Raw genomic sequence first — 14141 nt, forward strand, 5'->3', positions numbered from 1 at the left:
ACACAGCCGCCCAGAAAAAAACAGAGATAAAAACCCCTTATTGAGGAAAAATACAGCTGAAAACCTGTACCCCTAGCCTTGTCATGTGTGCCAGAGGGTGGATTTCGGGTTTCATCCAATATGCTAAATTAGACTTAATAAATAAAAAAAATATATTTATGCACGACTGAACTGAGGATAGTCCAGCATAGAATAATTGCTCACCGCAGACTTCTGCTTTTATACGTACAAATCATGTGATTAACATAAAGCCAACAATTGGCTGTTATCATCATGTGAAGACAATAGTTTCCCGCTATACTGATGAACCGCGGGATACTTTATTTGTATGGCAATACACACATAGTGTAGATTTTTAAAAATATGAGAAATGGGAAGATTTTGTTGAAGATTTCACCAAGGCACTGCTGCTTTCATGACAATTTTAAGAACAAGAATTGAAAATGAATAGATATTTGTAAGTAGACAGTTGAACAGAATTAATTTTTGGAAGGATACATTAGCTTACATTGGTAGTGAACAGTTTATGATATTCACTCCATAATATAATTTTCCATACGCATCAGAGCAACTTGAAATACTCACATATGTGTACATGGGTATAACCATCATATAAAAGATAGATCTCACACTAACACAACTACATACAATTCATAGCATTAATTCATTTAAAAAAAATAAAGAACTTACCTCAAAATATTTCTTTAAACTGTGAAGATGTTCAAGATTTATTTTCTCTTCAATCTGAAAATAAATAATATATAAATTGCAAGTTAACAATAACAAAATGATATGAACACATTTCAATGTTGACAGTCACTGGTAGACACAGAATTTATTTATCAGGTTTCTAACATGTATCCTAAAATGCCAAAACATAGCTCTTCTAATGACTAGACAAATTATTTTTGTAACAAGTCATTGTCAATGACACGTCCCCGTTCCGTTCATATTTGAGTAACATAGCAGATCATGACCGAAATGCACCTGCATATGTACAACACATTGTACTAAATCTGAACAAAATCCATTCTTGCATGACTGAGATCCGGTTTCGGAATTGTGAAAATATGTGATTTTGATGCATTTTCGGCCTTAAAATGGCCATCATTCAGCTATTGCTATAATCAGATCATGAAACAAATGCACATACATATTTGTGACATAATGTACCATGTGTGTGTGAAGTTTAAACTCGATCAATCCAGACATGTCTTGGATACGGATCCAGAACTGAATTCTTTAAAACAAAATGGCAGCCAGTCGGCCATTTCAAACTTAATCCGAAATCCTATTATGTTTAATGCATGTACCAAATTTGAACAAAATCCGTCCATGCATAACTGAGATCCGGGTTCGGAATGGTGAAAATGTGCGATTTCAATGCATTTTCGGCCTTAAAGCGGCCGCCATTTGGCTATCGTTAATGAGATCATGAAACAAATGCACATACATATTTGTGACATGATGTACCTTGTGTGTGTGAAGTTTGAACTCGATCAATCCAAGCATGTCTCAGATAGTGATCCAGAACTGAATTCTTTAAAACAAAATGGCCGCCAGCTGGCTATTTCAAACCCGATCCCCCCCCCAAAAATGACGTGCATCAAGGTCCTATTATGTTTAATGTATGTACCAAATTTTAACAAAATCCGTCCATGCATAACTGAGATCCGGGTCCGGAATGGTGAAAATGTGCGATTTTGATGCATTTTCGGCCTTAAAATGGCCGCTATTCGGCTATCGCTAATCGGATCATGAAAAAAAATGCATGTGCATATGTCCCATAGAATGTGTGATAAATGAGTGAAGTTTGAATTTAATCGGTCCATGCATGTTCGAGATACAGGTAATCACGGACAGACGCACGGACGCACACAGGGCAAAACACAAGTCCCCGGTGACTAAAAACTGTTTGAAATATAATCAATCTGAATATTCTCACTATTGGTATGTACTGAGTGTTCCATGCATTCACCAATATGCATTTTTTTAAATTGCATTTGAGGATTTTACAATTTTACAACTTAAGGTAGTAATGCAGAGGATTTATGTTCGCCACTGAATTACCGTGACGATTGCTTGCTCATTTACTGTGTGCAAAGCAATCATAGAACTAGCTAGCCTCTATATAACCATAAATACATTGTCAATGACATAGTGCCCATTTGTACTAAACATAGGAGATATCACATGACTACCAAAGCAATATCTATGATATCAAACTACATGTATGAGATATGGTTTTGTGCGTTCATTGAAAATAGACGATTACCAGCCAGCCATTTTTGATGGTGATAAAAATGCATGTCCGATATGATATGTAATGTATGAGTGATGTTTGAACACATGTCAGAGATGTGGATCCAGAACTGTCTTTTTCACAATGAAATATAGCCACCATTTGACCATTTCAAACCTAATTCAAAAAATATAGCCACCATTTGGCCATTTCAAACCTAATTCAAAAAATATAGCCACCATTTGGCCATTTCAAACCTAATTCAAAAAATATAGCCACCATTTGGCCATTTCAAACCTAATTCAAAAAATATAGCCACCATTTGGCCATTTCAAACCTAATTCAAAAAATATAGCCACCATTTGGCCATTTCAAACCTAATTCAAAAAATCAAATGACAGGCAATAAAGTTTCCACAATGTCAAATGTATATACATTTTTGTACCATGTTTGAACAGAATCTGTTATTTTATATGTATTTATTTATTATTCACATTTACGAATGCTGACATGAGACAAAGAAAACATCATCAGATAAACAATGAGCATACAAGAGATATTTAGTGTTCACCAAAGACTGGAACAACACACAAACAGATTTTATTGTTCCCGTTTGATAGAATGCCTCCTGAACCTACTGCTGGGTGTGCAGTAAGCTGAGAGAATGAACACACAACCTTGCTGATATGAGGTGAACTGAGCACGCTCAGGTACAAGTAACTATAATAATCTTTTTCCTTGTGATGAGAAGAATTAATTTATTTATTTCAATAAAATTACAAATTACAAAATAACTGCAATATTATTAGATGGTATTTGTTGACGTGGTCAGCAATTCTAGCTGAATTCTTGGTTGGACTAATTTCACACTGAAAACTATGAACATTTGCCTTAATTTATTCATAGATTTACAGAGAATACCATTTTTGCTTTATTACACTGTACAAGCATATGTGCCAAATATGTAAAGTTTCTCATCAAAAAGCATACAAATAGAAACAGCATAATTGCACCCAAGATGTTACTGTATAAAGAATTGCTTCTAATAGAACAACTATGGTAAGTACAAAATGGATGATTGTTATTATTATGATCATTGTTATATAAGTTTAGAATTGATTGTTCAGACAGACTAAATTAAGCTTGCTACAGACTATTACAATATTTGCGTCAAAAAAAAAGGATGTACAAAGTTATATGTAAAAAAAAATATTTTTGGTAAATCAATTGTTTTTTGAATTCAACACAAACAGGTGGATTTTTATTCTTATTCTGATATTGTTATTACATTTATTACTTTTCACAAAAAAAAATATTCTTTAAATTTTCAAAAATTCAAACAAAAAACTAAAAATCTGTGATGTAAGTACACGAACACCTGTAACATGAATACATTTATCTAGGTTTTACAGCCATTATATGCTCCTAAACAGCAAAACAAAATAAGCAAATTTATTTCATTTCAAAATAAACCAGATATTTTGACATATACACCCTAGTTTACAATGCAAAATGCTACAGTGATGAATATTTAATATGTTTAATTTAAAATCTCACTAATCATGTACCAATGTATTTAATAAATAAAATTAATAACAGTTCAAGCTTAATATAATCATTAATTTATATTAATAACAGAATAAGCTCAAATGGCCTGGAAATTTTGAAAGAAATAGTAATTTCAGCTATATATTACAGATTTCACATATACATGGAAGAAAACCTCTGTTTTATGTGATATATAAATATTCCAGCAAGAATAAAATCAACTTCATGTCAGTTCATGCGTAGCAATCAACAACCGTGTCACATTTTCAGTTGTGACACTGAATAGTCAATATTAGAAATGGCTGTTAGATATTTGCAACAAACAAACAAAAACAAATAATTCATAAAATAATACGAGAAATTTTGAAAATTATTTAAGAATGAATTCTATTTGACCTTTCTAAAATTATCATTATTGCGAGGAAAAACGTTGAGGAAAGAAGGTTGCCTAAAGATATAAAATGATAGAGACACAAATACAAATAGTAACGAAAACTGTGCCACATCACTTAGAGATCCAACAATTTTACAAATAACAAATAAATTAAAAGATAATTTTAAATCCCTGATTGCTTACCTCCTTCATGAACCTTCGAAACTCGTCTGGATCAATGCCGATATTTTGAGTCATTTCACAAAATCAGTGTCAAAATGCTAACAACTGATGTCGTTGTCACCGACACAGCCGACACTCAGAAAACACAAGCAGCATAAACTTATTAATTATACATAAGAGCAAGCAGGTGTTCTTGAGTGATACAGATAGGAAACCATGACAACTACAAATATTGAAATCCTTCTCTGCTAGCTACTAGTAAATCGTAACAGGTCAGACAGGCTTAAAATACATATTAATTAATATCCTTCGTGATGAAGTTTCTTTACGATGCATGATGTTGACATAGACTAATCACTCACTTCACACTTCAAAAATTACAATTTTCAGACTAATCATAGGTCAAAGGTTATGTATAAAGTAATTATCTTAATTTACATTTTAACACTTGAGTAGGAAAGATAATAATTTTGTCTGTTAATCAATCAATAAGAAGTAGTTCTTACTATGTTAATTGTCTTTTTTTTCCAGTGAATGTTCTGAACCTTTACCCATATTTGCTGGATTCCATGAAAAATAAGACTTCAAAATACTTTTGATCAAAATGTTGTCACTTTGGTGAAAATTGTTGTTAAAAACCAAGAAAAATATAGAAGAATATGTGAAAAAATTCATACAATTACAAAAAAAATGCTAAAATTCAATTGTCATAATAAAGAGCAAATCTATTTAAAGTTACTGAAGTGGAAAATTATCTAGCTTTCAGTGATAAACTACTCGCTGTAAGTCTTCTACAGAGATGAATTATTTATGTATGAATTACATTAAAAGCATTTCCTATTCATTTGGATATTAACATAAAAAGGATACATGCATGTTGCTGTAGGCATTAAACATAGGTACCACAGAGGGCGCTAGGCGTTCTGACCTGTAGAGTCAACTAATTATCACCATAATGTTGACTGTGAGGGGGTAGTTAGAGCATGTCAAATAAGCTCTGGTTTTTTAGATTAGCGCAAGTATATAATAACACTTTTATTAATTTGTCTTTTAAGCAATATTTATATTTAAACAGACATTGTGTTTATAGAAACACCATGCAGATTACTTTTATGTTTTCAAATTTTAACTATATTTTTCATAAATTTCTTTTTGTTTTTTTTATAACAGATGTGATACTGAGCCAAAATGGACCTTGCGTTACCAATTGAAAACAATATGTCAGGTGACATTCTGGCCAGTACATATGTTAATAAATGTTCAAACACAAATTAACCTCCCAGCAGTATATTAAAATCGAAAGGATCAGATATAATAACATTTTAGCGAAGGACTGAATTTGCCCAGTTTGTGACAAACAGGAAATTGAAAACGAAAAACATTTTCTTCTCAATTGTAATCTATACAAAAAGGAACGAGAAATCATGATCAACAATATTAAATACAATAAAAGCAACTTGGGGACGGACGGATGACATAACAATCATTGAGCTAGGAAATTTCATAAACTGTCACCTCACACTAACATTAAAGTGCCTGTGAAATGGCTGCTATTTTCACGCCTAAAATTATTTATTGATACATAAATATTATTATTTTTTATGTTTCTAAGCATAAATAATTTTTTTTAAGTGAAAAAATATGTTTTAACTCAGTCTACGGAAACTTTATTTTTGTTTATTTTAAAACGAGGCTCCTCATTAGCTTCTCATTTGCATACAGAAATTCCCCTTGTGACGTCAGTAGGGGAAGTCGCTGGGCAGCTTGCATTGCCGATACGTGTAAATAAGGCAAATTTCTCGTGCTGTTTTCTCGTCTTTGACTAAATTGCCACTTATGTACTTGTTCGTCGAGGAAGAATGGACCAGAATGAACACATAGTATCAAGTTTGTTGCATGGGGTTGAGTCAGATGCGAAATATGTCCGGTCTGGTATAGCTAGTCACCATGGTCGTCACCGTCACCAGAGCACGTTTGTACACTGTCGCTGGACCCCGGCATTGGACAAAATCAAATTTTGACGGCTGAATCGTCATGTTATTTAGCAGGTTACTAGACACTATTGATTTATAAAATAGAGAAATAATTTTAAAAAAACGACAAAACACAGTTACTAAATAAATGACTGCCACGTTGTAATGGTTGAGCGCGTCGGGTCATGAGGGGGACAAGTGTGTGAATGGCGGCGTTTAATTGGATAAAAAAAATAATTGAGAGCGACTCACATACAGACAAATTCAGAGTGGATTTAGCGTGATTTTCATGATTATGACATCATATTAAAAAATTACATTGACAGCTCAAGCCCGGATTCTTATTCCGGAAATTATTACGCCGATCAAGCTGCAAGTAAAGGCATCAAAGGTGTGAATTCGACATTAAACACCAATAATCGAACAATTCAGACACTTTTAGCCTGCGAAAATGAAAACAGCCTGAGGGCTGCGTAATTTCCTGTTTGTCTGACGCTTCGTTTTCGTGTCATTATCAAAATTACTGCTACCTTTTTACATAACACGGGTGGTCTCTATAAAGCGATAATCAGGATCGCAAAAAAAATCAAATCATTTGAAACGCATACTCGACGTCTCTCCCCCTTCTGAAATCTGTCTCAGTGATCATGGGCTGGTCCGGAATCTATTTTTTTGAAAACGTTTTGTATTGTCGGCGTTTCTCGTTAAAACCTAGTTGTTTTGTCATGGACAAGGACAGTTTTTCAAAAAAAAAAAAAAGAATCTGAGGTGCAGAAGTGGACACTGCATATGACGCTGTTAGGAGGAAGTCCACCCCAACCTTTTCTGGTTATTTTTACGGCTTTCGTCCACCGATTTCGCACCTTCGGATCGATTGGAAACGTGTAAATACTTACACTATGACTATACGCATTACTGCAACCACCCACAACACAAAGTTTAACCATCATAAAAGTTTGTTGTGAAAACAACTTCTAAAAATTCGTTCTCTCAAAAATAAAATTAAATAGACAAAAGAAACGCCGATTAAAAAATGTATATCGTTTAAAAGTACAGTTGTATGTTGAATGACACAGTGATATAAAAGTACGGCCCAGGGGTGTGGCTTCCTCTCATATTTTTGCATTTGGTGGCGCCCTTTCCGCGAGAGTCGGAAATCCGGAAACAGTCGACCGTTTCAGGATAGGTGGGCGTGGCTACAGGACAGGAAATATCTCAAATTTACTTGGATACGAGTAATCATTTTCAGCAAAAAAATCAATAATTGCCCATTTCAGTGGGGCACAGATCTAAAATGGGAAGCGTGTGGGTGGGCATTGCACAGGCACTTTATGATTATTAGGTCTCAGTATTATATTGACAAATAATCACAAACAACAACAAATGGTAAAATGTAGGTTATGACCCTTTAATTTAAAATTTCCCACACAACAAAAACGTAGAGTTTAATGCACTATTGTAGGATTAACCATTTGTGGGGAGATGCAAAACCAACTGCCTATGCTATACTAGGTTTCACCAAACATTTTTGGATAAGGATACACAACAAGTGCGACATGTGATGAAGAACTCTGAATTGTGAGACGACCACAAATCACAAGACAAACATACATTCCTATAAATTAGAATTCAAATGAGTAAGCCTGTGAGAGAACTTATTAGTATTTGTCTTGAGATGTTTATTCTGGTATCTTACAAAGCGTGTATTATGGTGATTATCTTCTGTTATGCAATTAAACCTTTCTGTTGTCATAGAAATAAATTAGATTGATACAAAATCTTCATTGCATAATGGATGGATATCTAAACTGCATAACATGTGTCTTATAAATCCTAAATGAGTCACATAGAAACCCACCAACGAGTCACACAGAAACCCACCAACGAGTCACACAGAAACCCACCAATGAGTCACACAGAAACCCACCAATGAGTCACACAGAAACCCACCAATGAGTCACACAGAAACCCACCAATGAGTCACACAGAAACCCACCAATGAGTCACACAGAAACCCACCAATGAGTCACACAGAAACCCACCAATGAGTCACACAGAAACCCACCAATGAGTTCTCTTTATTTTGTTACAGGAGTAGGCATGGTGGTATTTCAAACTGTGTTATTAGAAACCATAGCAGAATAACCAAGCTTTAAAGACTGTGATTGGAAGACTTTAAAATATGCCAGACTGATCAAGCAATCAGCTCATAAGCAGGGTTGACTTTTTCAGTACTAAAATACTCAAGTCTGGTTGAATCAGCTTATTTTTTGTGATTTTTAACCGATGTGATGACACTGTTTACTATTTTATTTGAAAACTACAAAAACCATTTTACATTTGTTTTAATGTTGTATAATTAGAGTAATTAAAGTGTTTAATCAAATCATGTTAAAGTTTATTTATGTTTTGAGACCAAATCTAATCAAAATTCTAGTGGGCAGAGTTCCACTCCTAGTTCTAAAATGGCACTGAGAAAAGGTTTCATAAGCTACATGGATTTGTGTGATTCAATTGGAATCGGTAATTTAATTCAAAATCTCATTACAATGTAATGTGCGTCTATTACCTCAGAATAATACCAGAATTACATGTAAATGGAATCTAATATGGAGTTAAAATTGTATTCTGTTTCCATGGTAACAAATACAGTGTCACCCCTGCGAAAATAATATACATGGAGATTTATTTTTCTTATATCAAGAATGGTAATATTTTTTTTCAATACTAGTACCTTCGCGGTGAGTGGCTTTCGCGGTAATTGGGTTTCGTATCTGTAGGGTTTCGCGGGGAGTAGGGCTTTGTCTCAGTAACTCGTCCTTTCATCCTTGTTGGGAATTAAAGTTTTATGTTTCTTCAACAACTGGTGCTATTCTGGGAATACCATCCTGGCAGGAGTTCCAAAATAAGACCCATGCTCTGATAATGCCTCTAGTTTCAAAGACCAATAAACATTACCATTATGATCTTATTGGAGTTGCAAAGAATAGTTGAATATTGTTTATTAAAATTAATAATCCCCATAACCGTTTTCCAATATAGATAAATTGAAGTACGTAACAAACTGTATAACAATGAAATAAAGGAATGTATACATTTACACTATTTATACTTATTTATTATACTTTTATTGCTACTGTACTGATAGAAATACTGTATTTCTAAAGATGCAATAAATAAATTCAAATTGAAAGAAATTACAATATAAAGTATTCATCAGTAATACTTCTCAAAGACGTATTTCGCGGTCAGTGTTATTTATGAAAATATTTGTTTATAATTTTATAAACTTGCTTGGCAATACCCACCCCAATTAGATATAATGTGTACATATTTTAATAAATATACTAACAAAATAAAATATTAATTATTTCATATTTTATTATATAACCTGCACAACAGTAATCAATATTTTTCCTTGCTAGAATGATGTGTAACTTTATACGGGAATCCTGATAAAGTTCACAACTGGCGATTTAGCAGTATTAGGGATTGTCAACTTCCCGTGAATTTGATTACCTAACATGTTTAGGTTCATGTGCTGCAAGTTGCAGAGCACGTACCTAAGCGGCCGCCCCCCAGCAAATAATTAAGCCAAGGCGGTTTCGATATCAAAATCAAGAAACTCTCTGATTTGACACAATCTGGGAAGTTCGAATTACGCTGAAATATCCAAGAACCAACACATACCAAAAATCTCAAAAGTGAATATTCGTGGTGTATTTTAATGTTAGTACTCTAAATAACATATAGGCGCTTTGCTAGGATTGCCCTTAAAATTTGTGTGTGTGTGATTTCCGGTGTTTTCACGTATTATTTCTTCTGTGATTTTTTTGGCTTGGCCGATTTTGCTCAAAATTGGAAAAAATCTATAAAAAAAATTTGGTCCACCATTGCCATAGCAGCAGCCCAAAAAAATTTTTGATTACCTTCACCCCAAATGTATCTCCTCCTACAAATTTAGGATAAAACACCTCAGACATAGCTCATTCTACTCAGCTTGAGTGTGGACACAAAGTTACTATTTGAATTTTTGGTATCTTTTTTCATTAAAGTTGGGGTTACAGTTCACAAAGAATTGCTTTTTAACTCTTCTGTGATTTTTTTGGCTTGGCTGATTTTGTTCATACTTGACAGGCAGGTCGTACCGCCACTAATTGGAATACTTTCGCCCCAAATTTATTACCTATTACCAGTATTGTAATAGCAATGTTTAAATGGCCATGCTTTTTATTTTGGCTACGTTGCCTGCACACCGGTAAGAGATCAACGGCGCCAACATTGTTACACTGTATCAACGTAATCCCAACGCAACTTTGAATGAACTGTAAATACTGCCTTCAATCTAGAAAATACTATTGCAAAACGGTTGGAAACAAGTCATTGAAAATGACACAGTCCCCGTTAAGTTCTCTTTGTGCTCGTCATATTAAAGCAGAGGGGTTGTCGCGAGCATGTCCTTGAAACTTGAGTTCCAAGTGGCATATACAACAGATTGTTTATTTACATCAAAACACGTGTTTTGTGTCATAGTAATATGGCCAAAATAAAAACAGTCGTTATTCAGCCATCTTTGATCTGATTATGAAACACACTGATATGTATGATGTATGTGCCAAATACGAATGAAAATGGTACATAAATTGTGGAAATATAGTAGTAAGGCCAAAAAGTCAGATGGCTGTCAATCGGCCATCCTTGACCAGATTTTGAAACGAATTGTCATGGACATGCATCCTAACATGTATAAAGTACATGTATGTTCCAAATTTGAATGAAAACTGACAGAGCACGTCCAAGATATTGCATAAAAAAACAAAAACAAGATGCCTGCCAGTCGACCATCTTTGATCCAATTGCAAAATAAATCATCATGGACATGTATCCTAACATGTATAATCTATGTACCAAGTTTGAATGACAACTGACAAAGCATGTCCAAAATACAACATTTTCAAAAAACAAGATGGCTGCCAGTCGGCCATTTTGAATTGAATCACTAAACCACTGCATGTGCATATGTCCCACATAAAGTACTAAGCACATGCAAAGAATGAACAGAATCGGTCCAAGGGATTCTGAGATATGACTTCGGACAGACGCACGGACGCACGGACGGACGGACGGAGACCGAATTATAAGTCCCCGTTTTCGGACTTCGTTCGAACGGGGACTAATAACAAATTTAACAGAAGAATACGTCCTAGTAATAAAATAAAGTGACTTCTAAAGACTGAGTGTTTTTTTGACGAACTTCGTATACGGTGCCCGGTGCCTACCGTAGCAACAGCCTAAAACATGCTTGTTTTTTTTTAGCGGAGCCGATCGCCAACCAGCCTACCGGCTTGTTTTAGTATAAGCATGGACTCTAGTACGTCCATGGTATAAGCTAGTAACAACTTGTCAATAATTATGGGATGATTTGTAGGCATAAGATTGTTATGTGAACTTCGTTCATTAATGGAATACTGTGAGATGACGCTATTTTCAGGGTCTAACTGATTGACTATGTCCCGGGCTGTTTACTAGTAATGACGAGTACAGTACAGGACGACGAAGCTGAAATATCCAAGAACCAACACATACCAAAAATCTGTTTATTATAAGGTAGAAACAACTTGTCAATAATTATGGGATTATTTGTATGCATGTGAACTCATTAATGGAATACTGCGTGATGACGCTATTTTCAGGGTCTAACTGACTCAGACTCCTATATTGACTATGTCCAGGGCTGTTTACTAGTACCAATCTACTTACTTGTCAGTGTCTAACTGTTATATACAGCCCAGAACACGCCAGAATAGTAAAAAATAGTCAGCTAATATCAGTTGCCCGTGCCATGAGAGCCGGCCACAGAACCAAAACAATCTGTCAGCCTTCACTGCCCACAACATTGATATGATTTTATATTGCATAGAAATGAACACTAAATGCTATTGAACATGAAACAAAAGTAACCGTCCGATCTAAACGACCTGAGTCTATGAAAATCGAGTCTTATCTCCTTTGCTTTTCCGATCGACAGAAAGTCGGGGCCAATCTACCATGATTGTTTGCTTATCATCAAGTCAAAAACGTTTTTAAACGTGAATTTAATGACGAACGTTTTTGAAAAGAATCAATGTTCTGGTTATCTCTGGTGCGACTGCAGTCTTTGAAACAAACTTGAGGAACTGTAAAACGCAATTTATGGTACGTGACTTAAAAACGCAATTTACATGTGAATTTCCCAACAAAGGTTTAAATGTTTTAGTTGTATGTAGTGTGGCACTAGTGTGGAAAGCTGTCGAAAAAAATGGCAACAACCTTCGAACGCATTTTTATGCTAATTTGATGTTAGTTGACAAAGAAATGAAAGATTTCTTGAATTTTCGGCAATAGCTATGTGGATTTGAAACAAAATGTTATCAGCAAGACTCAGAAAGCGACAGTGACAGCCACTGAAACGTAAATTGAAGGCAAATGAACACGTCAAGCACAAGTCGTGGCGTAAAATGGAGGCACATACCATTTTGACTCTTGAGGGGAATGGAAATCAGTTGATTTGAGGGAGTAAATCGTTTTCATGCTACGAAAAAAATGAAGACCTTGAACGTACTTTTTGGACTTTAGTACAACGTCATTTTTGTTTGATTACGTAACGTTTTTAGGTTCATGCGCTGCAAGTTGCAGAGCACATATCTAAGCAGCCGTCCCTTAGAAAATAATGAAGCAAAGGCATTTTCGATGTCAAAATAGCGAAACTGTCCCTGTTTACGCAAATTTGAAAGTTAGAATTACTAAACGAAGTACAGGACGACGAAGCTTAGATATCCAGGAACCAACACGTACCAAAAATTATATCTCAAAAGTGAATATTCGTGGTGTATTTTAGGTCTAACCGGGACATAAGTGAGAATTCATTAGTACTCTAAATATCCAAATATATTTTAGTATAAGGTAATAATCAATGATCACTGCCGATACAGAAAATACTAATTTTCACTCTGTTGCAGAGTGAACATGTATATATGCATGGCTTCAAGTCTGGGGTGCTAGTGATACTCTGATAACAATTCTATGCATGTGAAAACTTACTAATATCTAGCCACAGGGGAAATTTAAAGTTTTCTACACCAATGGACAGACTAATGGGTTGCCAATTGTTAGTATGTATAATGCTGTAGAAAGGTGAACAGACGTGACAATAAAAGAGTGCAATATTGTTGTGGTTGTCCTTCTTACTTACCACTAGGAAAGCATAGGAGAGTTCATTACTTTCAAATAATGTACAATTTCACTAGAGATTAACGATATAAAGACAGCTCTTTAGAATTCCAAGGACTGAGATTTGTGTGGGAACAGTTTTCAAATTTACAACTGAAATATCACAGAATCACCGATATTAAGACAATTGAAATAATATATGTATCTTCCAAGCCATCACCTTTCAAATGATCTCTTCAAATGATATTGGACATTGATCTAAACTTGACTTTGAATGAAATCAAGGTTTTCTTGACAGCTACTTGGAACCAATACCACTGTGGAGCACTGTGTAAATCATACCCGGTGTAAAGTAAGCACCAGATTCAAATCCCTTTTCCAATTCTTATTTACAAAAAAATACTCGGTTTCTGAAGGGTTGAGTGATGTTTTCAATATTGGGTTTCAATATGAGTCTATAAATTGTATGCCAAAGTACCAAGAAAATAGACATCACATACATGTAGTAGTAAATAAATCAATTACAATACGTCACCATAGAAACTATAGACAGTTTTAGGTCAGAGTTCATTAATCAAGCTTTACAAGGTGTTTCTAATCAGTCCATAAATCT

General features: G+C 34.6%; 1 protein-coding gene across 1 annotated transcript in view; it reads right to left on the reverse strand.

The window, feature by feature from the left end:
* The window catches only part of LOC100368844 (cilia- and flagella-associated protein 337-like), a 70775-nt gene that overhangs the window by 46330 nt on the left and 10304 nt on the right, over positions 1-14141 (reverse strand). The window contains exon 2 of the mRNA XM_085498154.1: positions 691-744. Coding sequence (XP_085354280.1) covers positions 691-744 — 54 coding nt within the window. The remainder of the gene's footprint in view (positions 1-690; positions 745-14141) is intronic.

Source organism: Saccoglossus kowalevskii, chromosome 4 (genome assembly GCF_978046115.1).
Source record: "Saccoglossus kowalevskii chromosome 4, keSacKowa6.1, whole genome shotgun sequence".
Lineage (NCBI taxonomy): Eukaryota > Metazoa > Hemichordata > Enteropneusta > Harrimaniidae > Saccoglossus > Saccoglossus kowalevskii.